At 46.8% G+C, this 27,079-nt stretch overlaps 1 protein-coding gene across 2 annotated transcripts in view; it reads left to right on the forward strand.

Moving 5' to 3' along the window:
• The window catches only part of NPAS2 (neuronal PAS domain protein 2), a 179,959-nt gene that overhangs the window by 61,197 nt on the left and 91,683 nt on the right, over positions 1 to 27,079 (forward strand). Inside the window, exon 2 of one of the 2 annotated variants that reach the window (XM_082672900.1) lies at positions 18,533 to 18,586. In XM_082672900.1, coding sequence (XP_082529026.1) covers positions 18,555 to 18,586 — 32 coding nt within the window. In that variant the 5' untranslated portion in view covers positions 18,533 to 18,554. Of the gene's footprint in view, positions 1 to 18,532; positions 18,587 to 27,079 lie in introns of those variants that run through there. The other variant, XM_082672899.1, reaches the window with a different exon arrangement.

Here is a 27,079-nt window from a genome sequence, read left to right on the forward strand (position 1 = left end):
GTAAATAGAGCTGCAATGAACATTGTGGTACATGACTCTTTTTGAATTATGGTTTTCTCAGGGTATATGCCCAGTAGTGGGATTGCTGGGTCGCATGGTAGTTATATTTTTAGTTTTTTAAGGAACCTCCATACTGTTCTCCATAGTGGCTGTATCAATTTACATTCCCACCAGCAGTGCAAGAGTGTTCCCTTTTCGCCACACCCTCTCCACCATTTATTGTTTGTAGATTTTTTGATGATGGCCATTCTGACTGGTGTGAGGGGATATCTCATTGTAGTGTTGATTTGCGTTTCTCTAATGATTAGTGATGTTGAGCATCCTTTCATGTGTTTTTGGTCATCTGTATGTCTTCTTTGGAGAAATGTCTATTTAGGTCTTCTGCCCATTTTTGGATTGGGTTGTTTGTTTTTTTGATATTGAGCTGCATGAGCTGCTTGTGTATTTTGGAGATTAATCCTTTGTCAGTTGCTTCATTTGCAAATATTTTCTCCCATTCTGAGGGTTGTCTTTTGGTCTTGTTTATGTTTTCCTTTGCTGTGCAAAAGCTTTGAAGTTTCATTAGGTCCCATTTGTTTATTTCTGTTTTTATTTCCATTTCTCTAGGAGGTGGGTCAAAAAGGATCTTGCTGTGAGATAACTTTTTAATATTTTCATTTAAACCAGACCATCTCCTTTTGTTTTATTTATTGGTGGGTTTCCTTTTCTTTCAAAGAAGTTTGTGGAAATGAAATGTACTTTTGTTTACGTTCATAACGTCCAAACATCTGAGCGTGGCCATGGAATGATGATTTCGTTCTGTCCTAAAGAATCTGATAGCTTTTTTCACAGACTCGAGAATTCAGCACATTCTAAGGATTGACGATTGCGTGACTTTTTTAGGCGAAGATAAGAATATAACCCCATTATAGGAAAGGAATCTGAAAAAGAATAGATATATAAGTGAATCACTTTGCTGTACACCTGAAGCTCACACAACATTGTAAATCAACTCTACTTCAATATAAAATAAAATTTTTAAATAAACAGTGCCTCTAAAAAAAGAATATAACACCATTAAATATACTGAATTGCTTAGTTAAGTAATCAAGTAACTGGAACATGCTTTGAGGTAATGCTGTATTAATTAGTAAATGCATTGAAGAGTAGATTGGACCGACAGTCAACTGCTTTTAACAGCATTTCACGTTCACCTTTGCTAAATTTGGCTAAACATATAAAATTAATTATTTAAAATTAAAAAAAAGAATCCAAACTTCCTCCCATTTTACCTAGAATTTCAAAGTTAAAAAAAAAGTAGTTAATTGTGGCCTCATGGAAAGCAGGTGTATGAGAGTCTGTTACGCAGACTCATGGGTGGTTGAGGAGCTTTGCTTTGCAGGAGGATCAAGAAGGAGGGTGGGCCGTGAGCCACTCACACATGTAAAGTATGATTCAGTTCCCAGAAATGTTGTTTATCACCAACTCTTCCGGAAAATTCTGTTATGCAAGCTGACGTCCCCTGTACAGGAACCTTTCGGATTGCAAGGGAAGTTTAAAAGGGCTTGCCTTGCAGGCTCCCTGCTTGCTGGTAAATATCTTTGGAATTTGAAAATGAAGCTAATTGACGTCCATGGTTAGCATCTGTTATTGAAATGAGAGCCTTGTGAATGGTTCCTGGATTGCTCTGATAATCCCAGCCACCTGAGCTAACACTCCTTGAACTTTTGCCCCGTGGTTCACAATCTAGGTGCTTGACAGGTATTATGTCCTGAAATCTCAGCCACCCTGTGAAGGTGAAAGACCGGGCAGAGAGAGGTTCAGTGACTTGCCTGAGGTCACTCAGCTCGTTAACAACAGAGTCACACTTCGAATGTGTTGGATCCTCCTGGACCGTCGCCTTTTTGTCAGTGGTGGGGTACCCAGGGCATAACATGTGTGCTGAATAAGCATGTGAACCAAGGCCGGGAGGAGCAGAAAGGAAGGGCTGCTGTCGAGGCCCAGGGATGCCCTGGCCTCTTGCCTTTTCGTTCTTGAAAATGCCAAGGAGAAAACTTTTCAGAGAAGGTCGTGCCTGAAAGAGGTTGGGTGAATGTTCCCAAACTTGTGGGTTTTTAGATCTGAACACATCTCCATAGTTTATTGTCAAAGCCTTCTGATACCTTTGTTACATAAATGAATACAGGGGAAGCAATGTCCAGCATCTTACACATCCGCGTTTATAGACTCGGTCACTGTGGCCTGGCCAGGGCCACAAGGCCACTGCTCTCTTGGGAGATTTCTGTGGGGCGCCAGGATGACTTGGGTCTGCTCCAGGGGCACCTGTGAGCTCTTTGAGGGGTTGAGCTAGGGGCCTGGGGGAGCACGACCTGGGCCCCAGCGTCCCCAGCATCAGCCTCCAGGTTTGTGCTGGGCCCTCCTGAGACCTGATGTCAGACACCGGCTCGGGGAAGTAGGTTAGCTCACTTGGGCCTCAGGGGAGACTCCCTCAAGGTGTCTGGTGCTTTGTTCGACTTCTGAGCCCGAGAGGCCGGAGGGGGTGGGCTTTCCATCTGCACAGCTGCAGTCACACCGAACACAGGCACCGTAGGGACAGTGCGGCAACTTCCCCTCCAGGCCGGGGCCCTGGGACGCGCCAGGCATCTGACTCAAGTCCATCCTTGCCCCAGCAAGCGCCTGGTTATTACCAGTAGTCAAGGGTGGAGGGAGCCTGCGAGCTGGGAAGCAGCTCCAAGGATGGCTTGCACTGTCTGTGCACACTGTCAGGAGGGGCACACCTTTGCAAGAGAAGCAGGTGACTTCACTGCCATAAAGACACTAACTGGTTTGTCTTTGAAGACGGGGAAATGGCAGAGGGCGTCTACACTGTTCACTTCCTGCAGTTAGCTTTTTTTTTTAAGAACCATTTACCCACACTTTGAGTTTTCCTCATTCCCTGGGTCCTCTGTCTGCCCCCTGAGACCCCCAGGCTGGGCCCAGAGCCTCCGAGGGCCGGAGGGGGGTGGGACGGGGGGCGGGGCGAGAGGGGGCCGCCCCCTCCCCCGGCCGGCCCTGCCTTCACATCATTAGTTCATCACCGGGGAAGAACCGTGCTGCGGAGCTGACCTACTTTTCCTGTTTGCCCACATCAGGCTAAGCCTGTTTAGCATGGACCAGAGGGGCCGGGCGGAGCGAGGAGCTTTCCGAGTCTACAGATGGCAGTCTTCGGAGGGAACGTGATTTAATCTGGTTGCCCTGTTTTCCATTAGTCTAACGGGTTAGGACCCGGGGCCCGAGGTGACCCAGGGACACCATCCAAGCACAGGGGCCGCCCGGCTCCCAGGGCAGCCTCCCCGCCGGGGAGCCTGCGTTACGGTGAATGACTGCTGGAGCCACAGGCCCGGGCTTCTCTCCAAACTTCAAAAACAGATTCCTAAGTGGAAGCTCTCCCACCGGGCATCGTCTCTGCTGGGAATCTGCACTGAGCCCGGAATGTCTGCTGAGACGCAGAGGGTGGGCACTGTGCTGGCCTTTGAGGAGGTTACCGTCCAGTCGGGGTGGAGGGTAGACAGCTAAGGCCAAGGCGGCAGAAACAGATGGATGCTATAATGAGGCGAGAATAGCGGAGGTGGGGCAGGGGGTAGGGCCCAGACCTTGGATGGCGTGGGGAGGGCTGGAGGGATGAAGAGGGTGGTGGTGGCGGTGGAAACAGGAGGGTGTCACGGCAGTGCAGATGTTGGGGGGCGTGGATGGGGGACGACAGGATGGGGTGGGAGCAGCTGAAGTCACAGGCAGCTCATCGCTGAGGGCTTTGGATGCGTGCTTGGGGATTCAGGTGTGTCCTGGAAGCCGACAGGTGTGTACCAGTAAGTGTGCGTGCTACACGCACTTCTATTCTTTTTTTTTTTTTGGCGGTACGCGGGCCTCTCACTGCTGTGGCCTCTTCCACTGCGGAGCACAGGCTCCGGACGCGCAGGCTCAGCGGCCATGGCTCACGGGCCCAGCCGCTCCGCGGCATGTGGGATCTTCCCGGACCGGGGCACGAACCCGCGTCCCCTGCATCGGCAGGCGGACTCTCAACCGCCGTGCCACCAGGGAAGCCCTACACACACTTTTATTCTTTTTTAAAAACTTTGTTTTGTTGAACTATACTCGGTTTACAATGTTGTGTTAGGTTCTACTGTACAGCAAGGTGATTCAGTTACACATATACATTCTTTTTCACATTCTTTTCCATTATGGTTTATCACAGGATATTGAATAGCACAGTTCCCTGTGCTCTACAGTAGGACCTTGTTGTTTATCCATTCTGTATATAACTGTTTGTATCTGCTAATCCCAACCTCCCCCTGCATCCCTCCCCCAGCCCCCTCCCACTTGGCAACCACAAGTCTGTTCTCTGTGTCTATGACTCTGTTTCTGTTTTGTAGATAAGTTCACCTGTGTCGTATTTTAGATTCCACATATAAGTGATATCATATGGTATGTCTTTCTCTTTCTGACTTACTTCACTTAGTACGATAATCTCTAGGTCCATCCATGTTGCTACAAATGGCATTATTCCATTCTTTTTTATGGCTGAGTAGTATTCCATTGTGTGTGTGTGTGTGTGTGTGTACCACATCTTTATCCATTCATCTGTTGTTGATGGACATCTAGGTTGTTTCCATGTCTAGCCATCGTAAATAGTGCTGCAGTGAACTTTTGGTTGCGTGTATCTTTTCGAATTAGAGTTTTTCTCCGGATATATGCCCAGGACTGGGATGGCTGGATCAGATGGTAACTCTAATTTTAGTTTTTTAAGGAACCTTCGTACTGTTCTCCATAGTGGCTGCACCAGCTTCCATTCCCACCAACAGTGTAGGAGGGTTCCCTTTTCTCCACACCCTCTCCGGCATTTGCTATTTGTAGATTTTTTAGTGATGGCCATTCTGACTGGTACACACACTTTTATTCTTAGCTGGATGTCTCTGCATTGCTGCTTGTGGGCGCAGGATAATGTTTGTCAGAGCAGGGAACAGACATAGGGTGAGAGAGTCATGATTGAATAAGCAGATATGGGAAAACAGAAGTTGAGCTTTATCTGTAGTTTGTTTCACTAACTCATGTACTGTGTGCCCAGCACATGCCTCCTAGAAGGTGTCCTGGGCCTGCGCTTTCTCGCGTCTTGATGAGGGGTCATGTCTTGCACACTCCCTGACTTCCTGAAGCCTCCACCTGGGCTTCAGAGCTGGCGTAGAAGGGGTGTCGGGCCGGTGGGCGAGTTGTGCATTGATTAGGGTCACGTCAGGATACGTTTGTAGGAGGAGAGAGCTCAGTCTCTTTTTAAAAAGAAAATATACCCTTCTCGCTCCCCTTGGAGTTTCTGCAGCGCTGTCCAGGGGTGGCTGTGAGTGAGGAGAGAGGTCTTCTATGATATCTTTAACTTACACCACGAATATCTGAAGGTACAAAATGGGGCAACTGGACATTCCCAGTCCTGCCGGGTTGACCCTTAAAGGTGTGAAAACCAGACATCTCTGGACCTGCTGACGCTCTGCTTGCTTGATGAACAGGACTGGGTTTCAGTCGGTGGCTTTCTTTCCGCCCGTGGCCACGTCTTCCTGGTAGAGATGCTTCAAGTCCCCTCTCCCAGGGGAGGGTGCTGGGGGCTTCCTGCCTTACGTGCTGTTTGCGTCTGTTCTGTATCTCATCTCCCCTTTGTGTCCGGAGGGCAGGCCTTTCTTCAGACTTTGTGCGAAGGGTCTGCGAGTGTTTCTTGAGGAGAAAGGCCAGCTTCCGGGACATTTACGGCCCACCTGCGACCCCCCCGTCCTGCAGATCCCCGTGTGCATTTGATAGTGGCAGCCAGGGATGGAGAGACAGAGTACAGGATGCTGCTGGGAAGCCCCAGGGAGACTCGGGCCACTAATGTCCTTACCGTGGGGATGCTTTGAGGGCAGGCATCCGGTGGGAGAGGGGACAACGCTATTCTTGTTGTAAATTGTCCCTTAACCCAAAGCCCATGGCGCATCCCAAAATGTGACCCTGGTTCTGGGGCCTTGGATGGGTCCTTCGTCTCATGAATGCGGTCGTTCACTGGGGGGTGGTACCCCCTCCCTCATCAGGGGCTGCTTCCCGCTGGGTGGGGCTGGGCCCCTCTTCGAGGCCCCTGGGGATAGCACGTTGAGAGCAGCAGTGACCTGGAGCAGAGACACCACTCTGCACGAGGAGCCCACCTCTTTTTTCCAGCACAGATAGGTCGGGGAATCAGTCACCAAGGCCGGTTTCCCAATGATGGGCTCCAGACCAACCCAGACTCTCATGTCATGTGAGGAGGTGTGTCCAGGCAGCTTGGGTGGACCTTCCAGCCTCACCCCACCCCGGGCAGCTCCCGCTTCCCCCAGGGGAGCTGAGCTCAGCTGAATTGTTTGTAGGGAGTGGACAGAAGGATTGTAGGATGATCTAACTTCATGGGTACCTGTGAAAAGTAAGCATGGAAAGTTGTGGTACAGTTGGAAGCATTAGGAAGGGTGTTCTGTGGGGCCCCTGCAGCCCCTGAGCTCTGAGCAGAGGTGGTAGGCTGGAGCTCCCTGGCTTTGCAGGGAGGGCCGTGCTCTCTGTTTAAACTGTAAAGAAAAGAAGTGATTGCACTGATGGGAGAAGAGGGAAGGCAGTGCTTGGTACCAACCAGGTGTGCAGCAGTAGGTAAGTTACCTGCGACTCTGAAGATGCTGACCTGCTGTCATTCCAAAGTCATGGCTTCTGCTCACTGAACCATGGAAAGGAGGTGGTTCACCTTTCTTGCCCAGCCCGCCCTCTGCTAAGTGCTTTACACAGATGAGCTGTCCTGTTGGGTTCTCAGGAGGGTGGTGGAAAGTGGGGATCGTCCCCCATTTACAGATGAGCTCCTCATTCCCCAGGCTCTGTCTGGACCACCGCACTGAGTGAAGGAAAGAGGCAGGAGGACACACAAACCTAGATCTCATTAGCTTCCAAACTAATTCTGCTGCGTCCCACAGTTAGCAGTTACAGAAGCATCCCCCATTTTTATTAAATGTTATTTGAAGCTCTGATATTAAACCACAGACTCCACAGCCTGGGTGTCTGAAACAAACATGACTTCTCATCTCAAGGACATCTTCTTTTTCGTGTGCTCTCTTTGCAAACTTGAGTCCATTAGGGTGAGCGCTCCCACGCCCAGAGGAGCGTTAGGACCAATGGTTAGGTGGCCGGAGATGCCGGGCTGCAGCAGCGTCTTATGGATTCATTCCGGTTTGTCTGTGGCAGCTGAACGGTGGCTCCCAACAAAGGCCTGCACTGACGCAGTTCCGAGTATGACTCATAAATCTCCTTCCCCCCCTTGCTGATTTTTATAGGCGTCTGTTGTCCACATCCTGAGCACGCACTGTCACCCATCAGATTCTCTGGTTGACTCGGTTTACACCGTGCAGTCTAAATTCTTTAGAAAGGGGCCACTAAAAGGAATCGTGATCGGAGCGTAAGTTCCAGAGGTTGCAAGAATCACCTGTCACGTTAGATTGACCCGTCGATCAGGATATGGTAACGATTTCTATTTTGGAAATTCTTTGCTGACCGAACGATGTCATTGCAAATTTACTTAATACCAAATTTCTAACTTTCTCCTTCCATTCCTTCATTGCTTATGTCACTGTTTCCCTGAGTAGTGAATCATCAGACCCTTGGAAAAAGGAAAGCATGAAGGGGGGGCATCGTGATCATAACAGGCAGACCTTGACCTTGGAGATGCTTGTGAGATAATTCTCATAGGATCACGGAAGTTTGCTGAGTGAGGGTCTCTCTTTGGTTTCTCCTGGGAGTCTGGCTCTGTGAGGCCCCCAGCCAGCTGTGGGGGAGGGGGGAGGGGGGAGGGGGAAGCTTTGGTAAAGCTTCGGTGAAGGATGGACCCGTCCACCTTGACGTTCCCAATTTGCGCAATGTGAGAGATCACGCTGAGAATTCCCCAGCTGGAGGGGAATGGGGGTTGCAGGAGCGGGCAGCTCTCAGGTTGGCATTCTCCATCTCCTTTAGAAGAACTGTTATTTTTCCCAGTGAATGAATCATTGCAATCAAAATGATGTGCCCTGGAGAGGAAGAATTACAATGTGGAAGTTATTTCCTAGCTTCCCCCAAAGGACCAAGGGAGACAAGTCAGCGCCGTAGCTCATCAGTGACTGTTTCTCAAAGCCTTTTTATTTCTTAAATATAATGAGGAAAAATCATTATCGAGCTCCCACGTGGGAGATCCAGATGTTAATCCAAAGCGACGTGAGGTGCCTTCTCGGGGGGCAGGCTGGGAGGGCAGAAGGCATACTCGCTATTGGTAAATAAGCCCCAGCCGACTGGGGAGATGCCTGCGTGGCGATGCCCCCTTGGATTGCCATTTGCTCTCGTTTGCAGTGTTTTTTTCTTTCTCATGATCGAAAGTCACCAGGTTTGGTCGGTACAGTGAGGAGGAATATTCAGAGTTTCCAGCTACCTTGGGGCCTGTGATTCAAACCATTTCTCCACCAATTTTAAAAGGTCATGATTTTAGTTTGAAAAAACATGGGCCTTGCAATGCAATAGGCTTATAGGGTAGTCATTTCAGGGGAAATTCATGATGATGTGGAGTGACGCACTGGGCCTCTTAAGGCTGTACAAAAAGTTCAAAATGAGAAAAGACACTGGAGAGGAAGGCTGAGCACCGATTCGAGTGATTCTTTCTGGTCCCCATCTTGTTTTTACAAATAAAGTTTTGTTGACACGGACATACACGCTTGCTGACACACCACCTGTGGCTTCTTTCACACCATGATGGCAGAGTTGAGTGGTTACAGCAGAGACTGGATGGGCTGCATCTGAAGTACTCAGCGGGTGGCCCTTTACAGAAAAGTGTTGCCAACCCCTGCTTTAGGAGAATGACATACCTTTCCACTCCTGGAGCCCCAGGAGTGAGCGGCCAGTCCCCGGGGGGGTCCCTGTCCCCCGTAGGATACATTAATCTCTTGTCTCCCTGCTGACACACTGTGCTCCCCAGGGCAGATGTGGCATGAGAAAGCGGTCACACTGCCACTTGCTGGTCCCTGTTCAAGGGCCAGCGTTGTGATCCATAGTGTAGTAGGTGCCTGTGAGAGAGCGCCCTTGGGGGCGGAAATTTCACTTAGGCAATGGGGATTTGCCGACCTCATTTGGGTCCTTCTATTCAGTTAGGTCACTAGATGCTCATCGAGGATGTCCTCGGTCATTTCAACCTCTGTTTCTTTCACTTTCTCCTCTCCCTCCCTCCCATCCTCACAAGGACCAAGTTTCTATTATCACTAGATGCTGCAGGCAGCACCCCCTGGGCGTGTATGTCTGTCTGTCTTTCCACCATGCCTACACACACACACACACACACACACACACACACACACACACACACACACACACACACACACACACACACACACACACACGTTTTCGAGGCTGCCCCTTTTGCGCCAGGGCCAAATGAGTGAGGGACTCTGCGGCCCTGCTCGCCGGCAGCCATAGGTGGTCTCTGGAGGTGGGGGTCTCTAGAGCATGTGTCTGGTGCCTCTGCTGGAAAAGCTCCCCCCCAAAAAAACCAGCCCTCTCTTCCCTGGTCAGGAGTGCCCCTCTGAAACCTGAGGTCTGTGGCACCCCGTTCACCCATGGTGACCTCATTGGGCAGAGAGTGTGTGCATTGAAATTTAAGGCAGAGAAGGAGAACGGATGAGGCTGGACGCACCTGCCTCCGCGGAGGCTCAGGACCACAGAGGGCATACAGAGGTTAGGGTGGTTACGCAGGGCAGAAGTGGGGTGAACGGGGGCCTCTGTGCTTAGGGGGGCACCCTGGCCCTCCTTGCACACATGCACCCTGTCACTTACGCCTCACATGCTCTCTGCCTGGTGACCTCATGAAGTCTAAGGGATTTGCTTCAGGTCAAATGGAACAAGTGGGTCGGAATTGAAATCGAAATTGGGCTGCCTCTGAGGTCAGGAGCCCACACGTCCCGAGCAGGCAATGGGTCAGGTCAGCCCGAGGAGATGCAGTCCAGGGTGGGCTCTATCTGCAGAGCCGGGGGTCCCAGGGCAGCTCAGGGGCCAATTATTTAGGGGAGGAGACCATGGTCCATTCCACCGACAGAACGGATGGAGAGGAAATGAGATGACGCTTTTCCGGAACGTAGCGGTGGCCGAGGGCTGGTGAGGGAGCCACTGGCTTCTCCTGAAGGTACTGCTCAGAGTGGATTTTCCCTTTGGTCAATAGCTCCTGCACACATGGCAATGTTTGTTTTAATTTTTGGTCATCAGCACGTCACTGTACCTGGATTAACCGTGATCACTGAGGGGTGTGTGGGAGTCGGTATTAGTCCGTATTGTGGGAATTCAGACAGGGCTTTTGGTCCTGGCTGGGTCCCCCTCTCTTGCTCCCTCCCTCCCTCCCTTCTCTCCTTCATTCCTCATATGTTCATTGAGCACCTGACACGGGTAAGGAGCTGGGCTAGGCATCGTGGCCTGGGTAATGGGTAAAGACGCCTTGTACCTAATCCTTGCCATCCAAATGGGGAACCGGATGTTGAGCGTCTGCCAGGCTTGTGCTGGTCCTGTCACACGTGCCGACTTAATTAAGCTCATTTAAAAGTCACGGCTGTCCTCGGAGGTAGGTCTCCATCACTCCTCTGATCCAAACCTGCAATGCCTTTCCCGTCTCACTCCAAGCAAAGGCTAGACTCCATCCAGTCTCCCTGGCGTGCCGCCCCTCTCTAACCCCATCCACCACGATGGCCTCTTGTTTCTGGCTCTTGTTGCTGTCTGTACACTCACGCCCTGTCTTCTCTCAGGCTATGGCTCACATATCACTTATCAGTGAGGCCGGTGGTTCTCCTAAAGTACTCCCTGTTCCCCCAGGTTCTCCCAGACCACGGCCCCAGCCCACCAGAGCACTCCCTGTTCCCCCAGGTTCTCCTTTATCTTTCTCCACACCACTTATAACCAATGACAAGCCATATGTTTACTTACGTAAGTGCCTGTGGCTTGCCCTCACCACCTGCCTGCCCCCTACCACCTAAGCGCCATGGGAGCGGGGGCATTGCCCAGGCTCTCAGGGAATATCTATTGAATCATAGAACATCGCATGTGGATGTCATCTTAGTGCTTAGGTGACCACACCTCTGTGTCTCTTCACAGAAAGACAATCCCAATAAACATCACAGCAGGCATTTGTATAGAAATTGACAATGTCAATTCTAAAACTTACTTGGAAATGCAAAGGCCTAAAATAGCCAAGAGTCTTGAGAAGGAAGAACAAAGTTGGAAGGCTCACACTCCATTGATGTCAAGAATTCCTATAGAACTCCAGGAGTTAAGATAGTGTGGTTCTGGCATAGAAACAGACAAATACAAGATGCCGCAGGATCTGCAACATAAGATAACTTTACTTAAACAGCAGGTTCCTTATGTTTTCAAATAAAATGCTCAGTGTGTTTCCAGGTGAAGTACCTCTAAGTTTAAACATAGGTCCAACTGTTAATCTGATCAGAGTTCAATAATTATATATCAAAGTCTCAAAACACAGGGGAAATCGTGCATTTTGTGTACTTTTTTTGAGACTAATAATTGGACCTACCATCTTCAGTTTAGAGATACTTCATCTGAAAACAGGATACTTGGAAGTTGAAGAAAAACACGTTGTACATATTACATGTAAATGTAACTACAGTACGATTTGAAGATAAGTTTATTGCTACTTCAGCGGGTGACCACGGTCAACTTAACAGTGATACAGCCTCTTAATACCCTTGAGATGATGTGATGAGAGTGGTACTTGAGGACTTCCCTGGCGGTCCAGTGGTTAAGACTTCGTGCTTCCAATGCAGGGGGTGTAGGTTTGATCCCTGGTCAGGGAACTAAGATCCCACATGCCGCGCGGCCAAAAAAGGAAAAAAAAGAATGATACTTCACCTCTGTGGGCTTTCTCCTAAAAACCCATCTGCCCAATCTGGGAAAAACACCAGACAAACCCACATTGAGGGACAGTCTACAAGTATTCCTCAAAATGGTCAAGGTCATAAAAAACAAGGAAAGTCTGAGAAACTGTCATAGCCAAGAGGAGCCTGAGGAGACATGACAGCTAGATGGAGTGTGGTTTCCTGGATGGGATACTGGGACAGAGCAAGGACATTAGATAAAAACTAAGAAAATATAAATGAAGTGTGGACTTTACTTAATGATAATGTATCGGTATCAGTATTGGTTCGTTAATTGTGACAAATACACCATAGTGGTGTAAGGTATTTATAATGGGAAACTGGGTGCAGGATATGTGGGAACTCTCAATACTGTCTTTGCATTTTCTATAAATCTAAAATTGTTCTAAAAAATAAAGTTTACTTTTAAAAATACGTTTAGGGAATTCCCTGGCAGTACAGCGGTTAGGACTCCATGCTCTCACTGCCAAGGGCCCAGGTTCAATCCTTGGCTGGGGAACTAAGATTGCATAAGCTGTGCGGCATGGGAAAAAAAGTCAATTGTATTTCAGTATACTAGCAATGAATACCCCAAAAATGAAATTAAGAAAAAAAATTGTATTTAAAAAAAATAAGTTTATCCTATGTGTCTGAACTTTAAGGATACCCTATAGATAAATAGAACTGAAAGAGATTCTGTACAGACACACGGATATAGGATCACACAAGATATTTGACAAAGTGACAATGCAATTGGGAAAGAAATATCTTTTCAATAAATGATCCTGGAACAGGTGAGTGTACAGATGGGGGAAAAAAGGTGATCCTTGACCACTATCTTACACCACACATAAAATTTAATTTGCAATGGAGTGTAAATCAGTGTAAAAGCTAAAATGATAAAGCTTCTACAAGAAAACGTAGGATCATTCTTCATGACACTGAGGTGGCAAAGACTTCTTAGGACACAAAAATAAAAAATATATAAATTACACTTTATCAAAATTAAAAACCGTTCATCAAAAGACATCATCAAGAAAGTTAAGAGAGCAGCCACAGGCTGGCAGAAAATGTCCACAATACATATATCTGGCACAGTACTTATATCCAAAAGAGAGAAGCTTCTACAGATGAGTATGATGAAGATAAACAGCCCAATTTCTTTAAAAAAGAGGAAGGAAAAGAAAGAAAAGTGGGCCAAACACTTGAACAGACGCATCACAAAAGAAGCTGTCTAGACAGCATATAAGTCCATGAAAAGATGCTCAACATCATTAATCATCAGGGAGATGGAAAGTCAAATCCCCTTGAGATCCCAAAACATACCCACTAGAATGACTAAAATTAAGAAGACATAACCAAGTGTTGGGTGAGAACGTGGAGCCTCTGGAACTCTCATGTGCTACTGGTGCAAATATAAAAGTGTACAGTCACCTTGGGAAACAGTGGGGCAGTTTCTAATATAGTAAGCACATGGCTATACTGTGATCCAGCAGGTACACTCTTAGTTGTGTATACCCGAAAGAATGAGTGCTTATTTCCACCAAAACACTTGGATATAACTTATCCTGGTGAGGTTAATTTTGACCCCGGGTGAAGGTGGTATCTGCCAATCTTCTCTACTTATAAAGTTACTATTTTTCTTTTATAATTAATAAATGTCTTGAGGGAGATACTTTGAACTATGCAAATAACCTGATTCTCCTCAAACTTTTGCCCGTTAATTTCGGCATCCCTCAGTGGGTTTTGCCTGCAACAGTTATTACTTTGGTGTACTGACGGTGATCTTTGATTTCCCTTCTTCCTTCTACATTTATTAATTGAAATTCTTCTGTAAGGGAAACCTGTCCCCTCCTCCATTTATTTATTCCTTTAATTATTTATTTGTACCAGTGGACTCATGGATATTTAGTTTATTCTCTGGGTTACTATCCATCGTTACAGATTTTGTTGTTCCAATAGTTCCAGGCTCTCTTTTCCTCAGCCTCTCATCATTCTCATTGGTTATTATTTCTTGAGTGGTCAGTTAGTAGATGCAGATGCCCGTACTTGAAATTTCGGGAGATGTTACAAGGTGTAAAAAGACTCCAAATAGTTTGTGTTCCAGAAAAAGCCAAGAAACCCAGAACTGGAAGAGCCCCCAAGAAATGAAATGTACTGGGTGGGCGGGGTCTCCTCCCTGTGCCCCTCTACCCGTCCCCACCATCCTGTCTGCCCCGGAGGCTCCCCTGTGAGGATGTCAGAAGTAGCCTCCCTCTCTGTCTTCTGGGTGGTGTGGCCAACAGGAGACACAAGTGAGAGACTGGGGAGGGCGGACGAGGAGGTGAGGTATTTATCCCCTCGTCTCCCTTCTTACAAGGTTTCTTCAGGCTGACTGCATCCCTCCACCAAATGCCACCTCTCCTATATGACATGCTCCTTCCAGGTCCAGGTAACCAGTTCCCTCTTGTCCCTTGATGCACAGAGGTGTCAACAGCTCTGCTGACACCAGCCCTAGGTACCTGCAGCATCTCTCCTGGTTTCCCTAGCCACCCCACCTCCACACACCTTTACACACAGCCTCCTTGCAGTTAAGTCCTGTTTCCTGTTGGGACTGTGACGAAGAAACCCCTAAATGTCTAGCCCATCTAGGATGTGTGGTTATCTGGAGTAAAAATACTGGCGCTTTGCACCGTTGTTCACTTTGGGGGTTAATCATATCAACGGTTATTTTCTCAGCTCTACACAGAATCTCCTTTGCCTTCATTGCAGCTCATTTTCTCTTCCCTGGCCTTCTGTGGTCATTAAAAAAACAAAACAAAACAAAACAAAAACTGCTGCTCAAAATCCTTTTTAATTGGAAATTCTTTTTTAAAAGTTTTTTTTGTTGAAATATAGTTGATTTATAATGTTGTGTTACCTTCAGTTATACAGTAAAGTGATTCAGATATATAGATATATATAGATATATGTATTCTTTTACATTCTCTTCCATTATAGTTATTACAAGACATTGAGTATAGTTCCCTGTGCTATACAGTAGGTCCTTGTTGGTTATCTATTTCATATATAGTAATGTGTATATTTTAATCCCAAGCTCCTAATCCCCTCTTAATTGGAAACTCTTTATACAATTGGGAAAAGTCGCTGTCACCCCTTAAACTTCTCTGTTGTTCCTTTCACCCAACCTCACAGGACTACTTTTCTTCCCCTTTTCCCTCTTTCTTGTGCACTTTGGGCCCCTCCAGCTCCTCCACATAATGAATTAAAAGAGTGACTCAAAGATACAAGGGGGGAGGGACACCCATGTTCCTCATAATGGTCCAAAGGTGCAGGCAACCCAGGGTCCATCAACAGAGGATGGGTAAACAAAAGGTGGTCCATACCTACAGTGGAATATGATTCAGCCTCACAAAGGAAGGAGATTCTGACACATGCCAAGGCATGATGAACCTCGGGGCATTATGCTAAATGACACAAACCCATTACAAAAGGACAAATCCTGTATAATTCCACCTGTATGAGGGCCCTAGAGTCGTCAGAATCGTGGAGACGGAAAGTAGAATGGTGGTCATGAGGGGTTGGATGAAGGAAAGTGGGGAGTCAGTGTTTAATGGGGACAGAGTTTCAGTTTTGCAAGATAAAAAGAGCTCTGGAGATGGACGGTGGTGATGGTTGCACCACAGTAGGAATATACTTAATGCTACTGAGCTGTAGAGTTTAAAATGGCAAATTTTAAGTTATGTGTACATTACCGCAATTGTTTTTTTATGTGTGCTTAACTTTTTAATTTAATTTTTCTTTTATATTGGAGTATAGTTGATTTAAAATGTTGTGTTAATTTTAGGTGTACAACAAAGTGAATCAGTTATACATATACATATATCTGTTCTTTTTCAGATTCTTTTCCCATATAGGTTATTACAGAATATTGAGTAGAGTTTCATGTGCTATATTGTAGGTCCTGTTGTTTATCTATTTTATGTATAGTAGTGTGTATATGTTAATCCCAAACTCCTAATTTATCCCTCCCCCCAACCTTTCCCCTTTGGTAACCATAAGTTTGTTTTTGAAGTCTGCGAGTCTATTTCTATTTTGTAAATAAGTTCATTTGTATCATTTTTTGAGATTCCGCATATAAGTGGTGTCATGTGATATTTGTTTTTCTCTGTCTGACTTACTTCACTTAGTATGAGAATCTCTAGGTCCATCCATATTGCTGCAAATGGCATCATTTCGTTCTTTTTTATGGCTGAGTAGTACTCCATTGTATATATGTACCACATCTTCTTTATCCATTCCTCTGTTGATGGATATGAGGAAGGCATGGGAGACAACAGGTGTGACAAAACAGGACATTGGTGTGAAGCTTCTGGGGCAGGTGCTCCTGGGGAGCACAACTCAGGTGTGTTCTCTTCCCTCAGGTGCAGTGGAGCAGAGTGACTTAGGGGTCAGGTGACAGGAATAGGGCAAGGAAATGGGAGGGATGGGAAAGAAGAGAACGTGGGTGTAGAACATCAGGGCTTCACGGATTCAGGAAGTGTTTAAGAACAGAGAGAGAGGAATCAGAGCTGCCGCAGTTGATACAGAGTAGCTATTAGTCATTTGTAAGTGTTTCTACAACGTTTCATGTATGACAAAGCAGCCCCTGTCATCCAAACAGGATTCCAGATCCTCAGCAAAGCAGACCAAAGCCCACATCCTCCCGTAAACGTGCTCTGTCCAGGGGTACCTGGTAAGGGGCACGGCTTTTACCCTTTTACCATGGCTGGATGCGGGCTCGTGCCCTCAGCACACGGGCAGCCACCGCTTTCCATGGAGTGCAGACCTGGGGTAGCACATCATTAAACAAATGGACTGCATTTTTCATGTCTTAAAGCTCTGAACAGATTCCATCTGGGAAACATTAAGCAGATGCCTGTTTGCAGATATGCTAACCCCATTCTAATTATGCCACAGGCCTCAACTGCTGAATGGGGTTTCTTGCGAATCTGTCACTAAAATATGCCTGCTATTAACCGAATGGGTCTTGTAAGTAAATAGGAGCTGTGACTGCAGAATTCCTTTTCCTCTTTGCCTCAGACTCATGCCTGGGCTCACAGCAGACCAAAAACTACAAAACAAAATTATCTCAGAGAAAAGATTCATTTGTCCCATTACAAATTTTTATCTAATGTTACAATTTTTTTTTTTTTTTTTTTTTTTTTTTTTTTGCGGTATGCGGGCCTCTCACTGTTGTGGCCTCTCCCATTGCGGAGCACAGGCTCCGGACGCGCAGGCTCAGCGGCCATGGCTCACGGGCCTAGCCGCTCCGCGGCATGTGGGATCTTCCCGGACTGGGGCACGAACCTGTGTCCCCTGCATCGGCAGGCGGACTCTCAACCACTGTGCCACCAGGGAAGCCCAAATGTTACAATTTTTATGTGTGGTTCTATTGGATTTGCTGTTTGGTTGAGAATTCTTATATTCATTTTCATGAATGAGATTGACCTAGAATAATTCTTTCTGTTAATATCCTTGTCTACTTTTGTTACAAAATTCATACTGGCCTTTTCATAAAATGAGTTATTTTCATTAAAAAAAAAAAACAAACTGTGATCAGGAACTTGGAATTTTGAGAGTAAAGGTTAGTGCATTTGCAAAGTGTTGATTCTGGAGTTCTGATGTCAGGCCCTCCCTCTGTTTAGAGACCAGAAGCGTGTGGGTCATGGTGATTCCATTTCTTCTGTGGTCCCCACCCTTATCTCCACCACACTTCACCTCCAGTTCCCCCAACTCTGGCCTCAGGGACACCCTGAAAGTCTTTCTGCATGGAGGGGCTGGAGGGGGACCTCCCCCAGACAGATGGGACTCTGGGAAACGTGTGAAGGAAGAGTAATCAGGGATGTGGCTCTGAGGGGTGAAGGACCACAGGCCTGCGTGTAGCAGGGGACACCAGGTCAGTGGGCCCAAGAGCCTTTGAGCCAGCGGCCGGGCGGGAGAGTAGAGGCCCAGGTGATGAGGTTTGGGGCTGTGAGAACATTCCTGGATTGTTACTTCATTTTTCACATCTGTGTACCTTGACTATCTAGGGGGTGTACATGCCTTAAAGATAGGGGGGCAGTTATACTTTTTGGGGCCCCGAGCCCTCCAGGCTGCATAAGAGGAATTTGTGTATTTAAATGAACAGATAAAGAAATGCTCTCCTTTAGAACGTCTCGGGCAGCTTGCAGGTTTGAAATAAACAGATGCTTTGTTGAGCTGGGTCCGGAAAGCAGTTCCCAGAGTGTGATCTAGGGACCCAGGGGGGGTCCTTGAGGTCAAAACAGTTTTCCTAATGTTAACATATCATTTGCCTGTTTACTCTTTTGAGTATACAGTGGTCTTTTCCAGAAGCTCTTGGAGTTCTGTTGATGACATCTCTCTGATGCTTAATGGAATATTGTACATTTAAGATTTCTCAGTTTTCACCCACATACACAAGAGGTCTTCAGAGTCCTCGGTCATTTTTGAGAGGGTGCAAAGAGTTGCTGGAACCAGAAAGTTTGAGAACCTGTGGATTAAGGCATGTGATTTAGATCAGACCAAAATGATGGCAACCAGAAAGACCTGTGAGAAAGGTCGAGAATCAGAGAGTCATCATCTGTTCTTTTTTTTTTTTGCAGGAAAAACTGCCGAGACAATCTAATGGATGAAGATGAGAAAGACAGGGCAAAGAGGTAAGAGGGGCGACTTCCCCGCCGTGGCTGTGTCATGTGGCCGCCGTCCGAACCCCGCTTGTGCTCACTCTACAGCGGAAAGCACGGCCAGGCAGGGGGCTGGGGCACATGTGCTCCTTGAAATACTGCGTCGCTCCGCTGAAAAAATTCAAGGCAGTTCCCTCAGTTTTGTTCCTTACCCAGAAATTACTGATCGTTTGGGACTTGCCAAGTGGTTTATAGCTTTCACATGTCCATGTGGTGACCCTGTTGACGGGGGCCTCCTTTCAGAAGCCTCCAGTTACTGCATTTCCAGGATGGACACTGCGTGGCAAGGCAGCCTGATTAGAGCCAGGCCAGGCTGGGTTTAAATCTTGGATGTGCTGTCAGGGAGCTGTTGGCCCTGGACAGTAATTGGAATAATCATCAGCACGCAGTGAACATGGAATAACCATCCTCGCTGGGCTAAGCTCTTCCATATATGGTATCTCAGCTTCCTCATCGGAAAATGGAGCTATCACAGCTGCTTGGCACTGTTGTCGGGTTGACCAGAAAGCCTGGCTTGGTCGCTGGCATGTCAGCGCTGTTAGAACCATGTCCATGCTTATTCCTTCACTGGACATTTATTGAACACCTACTGTATATGAGGTGGAATCATAAAGTAGATATTTTGTTTTATTTTATTTTATTTTTATTTTTGGGCCTCACCGCGGGGCATGCGGGATCTTAGTTCCCTGACCAGGGATTGATCCCGTGCCCCCTGCATTGGAAGTGTGGAGTCTTAACTACTGGACCGCCAGGGAAGTCCCCCATAAAGTGGATATTTTGAAGGTAGAGGCCAGTCGGATGGTATCTATCTCGTATGATCAGACCGAGTTGGCAGTGACCACACCAGGCTCTGCGGTAATAAAGATGAATGAGAGGCGTGCCCATGGGAGGGCCCAGGTGAATGGTGGTGATGGGTAGGTGACCACGGATCATTAGGTTGCACGGGGACGGGCCCAGCAGTGGTGTCCTATGGCGACACGGGATGTCCTGTCTCAGGAAGGCCTTTACTCAGGCCCGGAGGACTAGCCTCCTTCCTCCAAGCTCTTTGCTCTCTCCTCCTGCCACTGCCTGTGGCTGGCAGGTCCCTCCGCCCTCTGGCAGCCTCTTAAACACCTACAGGGCTGAAGGGTTTGCCCACCTCCCTTCACAGAGCCCACTACCTGGTTGGCACCTACAGAATCCTCCACTTTCGAATGACGGAGCCCTCAGAAGTCGCCCAGTTCAGCAGCCCCGGGGGTGTCTGTCCTTCCACGTCACCTGGTGCGGGGGCAGCCATGAGAACAATAAGTCCCCAGCCACTCAGACCTCTGAGACCTGAATCTTCCCCTGTGGGGCGCAAGGGAAGTGTGCATTGGCTGTTAATTTCCCAAATATTTCCTTAAGAACATCAGGGAGCAGGGCAATGCCGGAGGGGTAGGCAAACTCAGGTTGGGGTGGAGTGAGGATTGCTGGAGCTGGAGGACCAAGGTAAACCAACAGTAATATGAGGAACTCCCCAGACTATTCTGAACTAACAGGCACATCACTTGGCACTGGGGACCATGGCTCCCTTAGGCCACCACCTACAAGGGCTGTAAAATCCAAGCAACATGCAAATGAATAGATGAGATGAGACCAGACTGGAACGGAGTCCTCATGCCGCCTCTCCCTGGCAGGCGTCCAGCTCTCTGCTCTGGGGTATCTCGCCTCTTGGTTGCACGCCAGGTCGCTGCGGAGACGGGGCAGGAGGCAGAGGCCTGAGCTGCATTCCTGGCTGGCGCGGTCCTACCTGATGGATTCCAATAAGCCCCTTCACCTCGCTAAGCCTTCACCTTCTCAGCTGCAACACGAGGCTCATCATTTCTGCCCTGCCCTCCTCGCGGGCTATTTTGGGAACAGCCGCAAAATACACCAAGAAGCTTTTTATTTTTTAAGTATTCATCGCTACCTGTGTGTGAAGATGCAGGACATTTTCCATTAAAACATTTATAAGCTACTTCCATTAGCAATAATGAAAAGGTCAGTGGTGCTGGCCAGTGGTCACTGGGCGTGGCCTGTGTGCCCTGATAACTTTCGGGTGCACGGTACCAGGCGAAGTACTTTTCTATGCATTATCTCATATCAACTCCTCCACATTCGTTTGAAGTGTGTATCATCCTTATTCCCATTTTACAGCTAAGGAAACTAAGGCCTAATAAGGTTAAGTAACTTGTCAAACCACCCTAAAGCTCTAACAAGTAGCAGAAGTGGAAGATAAATACAGGCTTCCTAAACCTTGGACTCTGTTCTTATTCTCCGGACCACACACATATCTCTTCACATGAGAACTAATTTGGTCCGTCTGGCAGGCCCAGACCGTGTCCTGATGTGACTTTGAGTCCACAGCAGTTTGGCTTTTGCCATCGTCATCTTTAATGTCACCCCCAGGCCCACAGTCTTAGTCCTGTCTTTTTACTGCATGGCTTACCTCAAAACCAGGAAGAGGTCAAATGCATGTTTAGGCTCTACCATGCTCAGAGATCATCCAATATAGATATTCCAATAAAATCTTGGCTAAAAATTCTTAGAAATCCAATTGTATGCAGTTTCTTTCCATTTATTCCCACCCCCATTTGCTTTGAGCCGTGGGCACCCATGCCACCAAATCGCCTATCTGGAAACCTCCCAGCATAGACACTGGGCAGTGAGGCTGCTGGTCCTTACTCCCCTCTTGTCCTCAGGTGGGGAAACGGGTTTTAGAATGTTTAGGAATACCCAGATCTCTTCGCCAGAATAGCAGCAATAATGCAGTGTTCTTCGTAACACGTGGGGGGAAAAAAACAAGGACAAAACAAAGACAATACTAAGATTGTATCACTTCCAAAGCCTCTAGCTATGTGGGTTTTATAGCAGCAACGTGGGAGGCCCTTCCCCTAATCCCACCTGGAGGTCTGATATGAATTGTTTTCTCTCCCGGTATTTTTGATGAGATTTAGCTTCAGATCAGATCTCTCGTTGTCTCCAGAACACATGAGCTATATTAGGCAAGGTTTTCAAAGCTTTGGGGAATTCATGGGTTATATGGATTGTTTGATCAAGTATTCTAAACCAGGACACGGATCCACTTTCTGCTGCGAATTTCCATGTAAAGCCAGTGAGCATTGAGGGCCCTACTGTGTGTACAGAACTATGTGCTTTTTCTTTAGGGAAGATGTAAAAACATGGTCCTTGTACTCAGAAAAGAAACAGTTTGATTGAGAGACATTTGGATCCCTAGATAATGAGGCACAGTTTACCAGTCATAAGCACATTTTTCTAATTCTGATGTGACACTGTTTGGCAGTGTGTGTGTGTGTGTGTGTGTGTGTGTGTGTGTCATCCAGGAAGTAGTGTGGTGTGGCAGGAAGTGCATGGGCTTAGAATCAGACAGTCCCAGCTTTGATTCTTGCCACTTTTACTTTCCGTCCTTAGATGAGCTTTAAAAAAAATCCTCTCCTAGCCTCAGTTTCCTGCTCTGTAAAATGGGGGTGTTAATAGTAGCACGCTCTTCCTAGGGTTATTGCAGGAGCTAAATGGAGCTCAGTATAAGACCCTAGCACAGTGCAGGGTACACAGTGCTAATAAGAAAAGCTAACACTTCCGGGGCACACACTGTGTGTCTGCAGCATTTTACATGCATTAACTCTAAACCTCGACAGAGGTTATTTTTAGTCCCATTTTACAGTGGAGAAGCCGGAGGCTGAGGGGTCACACAGGCAGGCAGGGATTCACATTCAGGCATCCGTTCCTAAAGTCTGGGCTCCTGACAACTTCTCATAACATGATTCACCCACGTGCCCAAGGGGTAGGGACAGAAAGCATTGGAAGAATTACCACTTTCCAAAGAAAGCAAGCTTCTGCAACTGGGCAGTATTGTAAAATACAGCTCATTCCATTTCTTGATAGAACTGAATGCTAAGAAGAAAGTCTTTCATGAGAGCCTCCTTTAATCCAATATTAAATGGTCAGTTCATTGGCATTAACTAAAATTACATTATCTCTTATCAGTGAAGGTCTATTTCCATAACCTCGTGCACTTTCACTGAGGGAGGGAGGATGGGTGGTGAGTTTAGAATTGTGCCGCCCGTTGCAGGACATTTGGTCCTGTCCAGAATGTCCATGAGACACTTGGTCCATAAGATATTTGGTCCACGCCAAAAGGCCCTTGAAATTTGGTCCTATCCCTAACATCCATGAACATATTTGGTCCATGCCAAATGGTTTTGGACAGGACCAAAATATCAAGGACCTTTTGGCATGGACCAGATGTCTCCCTGGAAGTTTTGGATAGGACCAAATTTCAAGGACATTTTGGTGTGGCCCAAGCATCTTATGGACCAGATGACTTATGGACGTTTTGGACAGGACCAAATGTTTGCTAACCATGTCACCTTTTCTTAAAATCAATGTATAGTTGATTTCCAGTGTTGTGTTAGTTTCAGGTGTACAGCAAAGTGATTCAGTTATACATACATATATATGCATAATACATACATATTTTTTCAGATTTGTTTCCCATTTTCAGATTCTTTTCCATTTTAGGTATTACAAGATACTGAGTATAATTCCCTGTGCTATACAGTAGATCCAGTTGTTTATCTTTTTTTTTTTTTTTTTTTTTTGCGGTACGCGGGCCTCTCACTGCTGTGGCCTCTCCCGTTGCGGAGCACAGGCTCCGGACGCGCAGGCTCAGCGGCCATGGCTCACGGGCCCAGCCGCTCCGCGGCATGTGGGATCCTCCCGGACTGGGGCACAAACCCGTGTCCCCTGCATTGGCAGGCGGACTCTTCAACCACTGCGCCACCAGGGAAGCCCCTGTTTATCTATCTTATATATAGTAGTTTGTATATGTTAATTCCAAATTCCTAGGTTATCACTCCCCCCACTTCCCCTTTGGTAGCCATAAGTTTGTTTTCTGTGTGTGAGTCTGTTTCTGTTTTGTAAATAAGTTCATTTATATCATTTTTGAGATGCCACATATAAGTGATATCATATGGTGTTTGTCTTTCTTGTATGACAGACTTCACTTAGCGTGATAACCTCTGACCTTCATCCATGTTGCTGCAAATGGCAAAATATCCTTCTTTTTTGTGGCCTTTTGTCAATAAGGATCAGGAGTGTCAGGCAAGAGTAGCTGCTGCTTGGAGTTCTCTGCAGGGCGAGAGCTGGTTCTGAAACACAAGCTAGACCATTATATTATTCTTTGACCCTAATCCTTAGTCTCAACACCAGTGAAATGGTTCAGACAAGAGGGAGGAGTTAAAACACAACAAATAAGAAGCTTATACATTCAGTTCTTTTAAAAAAATTATTTATTTATTTTTGCGGGGGGCTGCGTTGGGTCTTCGTTGCTGTGCACGGATTTTCTCTAGTTGTGGCGAGCGGGGTCTCTTCTTCAGTGTAGTGCGCAGGTTTCTCATTGCGGTGGCTTCTCTTGTTGGGGAGCACGGGCTTCAGTAGTTGTGGCATGCAGCCTCAGTAGTTGTGGCTCGTGGGCTCTAGAGCGCAGGCTCAGTAGTTGTGGCACACAAGCTTAGCTGCCCCACAGCATGTGGGATCTTCCTGGACCAGGGCTCAAACCCGTGTCCCCTGGATTGGCAGGCGGATTCTTAACCCCTGCGCTACCAGGGAAGAGTCTCTACGTGCAGTTTTGCAGAAGCAGGCATTGCAGAAGGAAAAGCTTCAGCACTGGGAGGCTTGTTGTTACTTCCGGTCCCTCCTGGGGGTGTTGGTTGATGTGGACCAATGACAGCTGCCATTCCATCACCCTCGCATCAGGATTGGTTAAGGAAGCATGTGAGCAAGTGGAAGATACAGAAGGGGATACGGAGCATTACCCTGCCCTCCAAGAGCTTTGAGGCAGGCTGGGGGCATCCTCCAAGCATAAAGGGGAAAGAACGTACCCGAGCGATATATTGGGCAGAGCCGGGAGGATGACCAGAATTTGTGGGCCCTGCTTTCTCAGCTGGGTGTCCTTTCGTGGAGAGTAACTTGGTTAAGAGGGGAGACTGACCTCGTTTTATTTCTTGTAAATTATGTAGGTGTAACAGGAAAGGCCGGCCTGCACCATGAAGGTTGTAGCCCACTTGGAGGACTTCTGCCCTGTGCACACTTGCCGATGCCCCTGTGTCAGGCTCAGTGCGGAGTGAAAAAGCCTTGCCCTGGGCATTGCATGTAGCTGTTCCCAGCTGGAGCCCATCTATCATGCTAATTTTGCTGTGTTTTTCTTCCTTAGGCTCCTGACTGGGTGTTCTGTACATCGTCATAAGCCCACACACAGGGAAAAAACGGCAGTAAAAAATTCGAGGCTCCTTTCTGTCTCTTTTATTTGGTGATTAAGGCAGCAGCAGGCATTGCGAGAACATAGTGGTATCAGGACACACGAGTCATTCCTCTTACCCTGTAGTTTCCAGATGAGTGACTCTGCATTCAAAGCAAAGGGGTGGGTAGCAGCGTACTTGCAGGCAGAATGCTAATTCTTTCTGTGGCCCAGTAAACAGAGACGGGAACGGTGCCTCCTTCTGTTTGGGGCTCTTGGCTTTCACCCTAGTGGGGTCCCTCGGTTGACAAGAAGACTTGTCAGAAGGAGAAATGTTTTCCTGGTAGGCCTAGAAACTTGGGACTGTCCCAGCTCAGGGAGACCTGGCACCTTCCTGGGGGCATCTAAGGCAAAGGGTAATTTCCTTAACTCCCTTTCAATCATTTCAATACATTTTGCTTTTCTAATTTTTATTTTATATTGGAGTAGATTAACAATGTTCTGTTAGTTTCAGGTGTACAGCAGAGTGATTCAGTTACACATATACATGTATCTACTCTTTTTTTTTTTTTTTTTGGGCTGCATTGGGTCTTGCTGCGCGTGGGCTTTCTCTAGTTGCAGTGAGTGGGGATTATTCTTCGTTGTGGTGTGTGGACTTCTTATTTTGGTGGCTTCTCTTGTTGCAGAGCACAGGCTCTAGGCACTCGGGCATCAGTAGTTGTGGCATGCAGGCTCAAGAGTTGTGGCTCACGGGCTCTAGAGCACAGGCTCAGTAGTTGTGGCGCATGGGCTTAGTTGCTTCATGGCATAGGGGATCTTCCCGGACCAGGGATCGAACCCATGTCCCCTGCACTGGCAGGCAGATTCTTAACCACTGTGCCACCAGGGAAGTCCCGTATCTACTCTTCTTCAAGTTCTTTTCCCATTTAGGTTATTACAGAATATTGAGCAGAGTTCCCTGTGCTATACAGTAGGTTAGGGTTGGTTATCTGTTTTAAATATAGCAGTGTGTACATGTCAACCCCAAACTCCCAGTCTGTTTTTTTTGTCTGAATGCTTTATTTCTTTTAAATTGGGGTATAATTGATTTACAATGTTGTCTCAGGTGTACAGCAAAGTGAATCTGTTATAAAAATACATATATCCACTCTTTTTTTAGATTCTTTTCCCATATAGGCCATTACAGAGTATTGAGTAGAGTTCCCTGTGCTATACAATAGGTCCTTATTAGTATCTATTTCATATATAGTAGTGTGTATGTATCAGTCCCAATCTTCCAATTTATCCATCCCCCCTTCCCTGCTTACCCCCCAGTAACCATAAGTTGGTTTTCTACATCTGTAACTCTGTTTTGGTTTTGTAGATAAGTTCATTTGTAGCCCTTTCTTAGATTCCACATATAAGCAATATCATATAATATTTGTCTTTCTCTGTCTGACTTACTTCACTCACTATGATAATCTCTAGGTCCATCCATGTTGCAGCAAATGGCATTATTTCGTTCTTTTTTATGGCTGTGTAATATTCCATTGTATATACGTACCACATCTTCTTTATCCATTCCTCTGTTGATGGGCATTTAGGTTGCTTCCGTGTCCTGGCGATTGTGAATAGTGCTGCAATGAACATTGGGGTACATGTATCTTTTCGAATTATGGTTTTCTCCTGATATGTGCCCAGGAGTGGAATTGCTGGATCGTATGGTAGCTCTACTTTCAGTTTTTTAAGGAACCTCCATACTGTTCTCCATAGTGGCTGCACCAGTTTACATTCCCACCAACCGTGTAGGAGGGTTCCCTTTTCTCCACACCCTCTCCAGCATTTATCGTTTGTAGAATTTTTGTTGATGGCCATTCTGACTGGTGTGAGGTTATACCTCATTATAGTTTTGATTTGCATTTCTCTAATAATTAGTGATGTTGAGCATCTTTTCATGTGCTTTTTAACCATTGTCTTTGGAGAAATGTCTATTTAGATCTTCTGCCCATTTTTTGATTGGGTTGTTTGTTTTTTTTGATATTGAGCTGCATGAGCTGTTTGTATGTTTTGGAGATTAATCCCTTGTCGGTTGCTTCGTTTGCAAATATTTTCTCCCATTCTGAGGGTTTTCTTTTCATTTTGTTTATGGTTTCCTTCACTGTGCAAAAGCTTTTAAGTTTAATTGGGTCCCATTTGTTTATTTTTGTTTTCATTTCATTATTCTAGGAGGT

The sequence above is a fragment of the Grampus griseus genome, assembly GCF_964374135.1.
Source record: "Grampus griseus genome assembly, chromosome: 15".
NCBI lineage: Eukaryota > Metazoa > Chordata > Mammalia > Artiodactyla > Delphinidae > Grampus > Grampus griseus.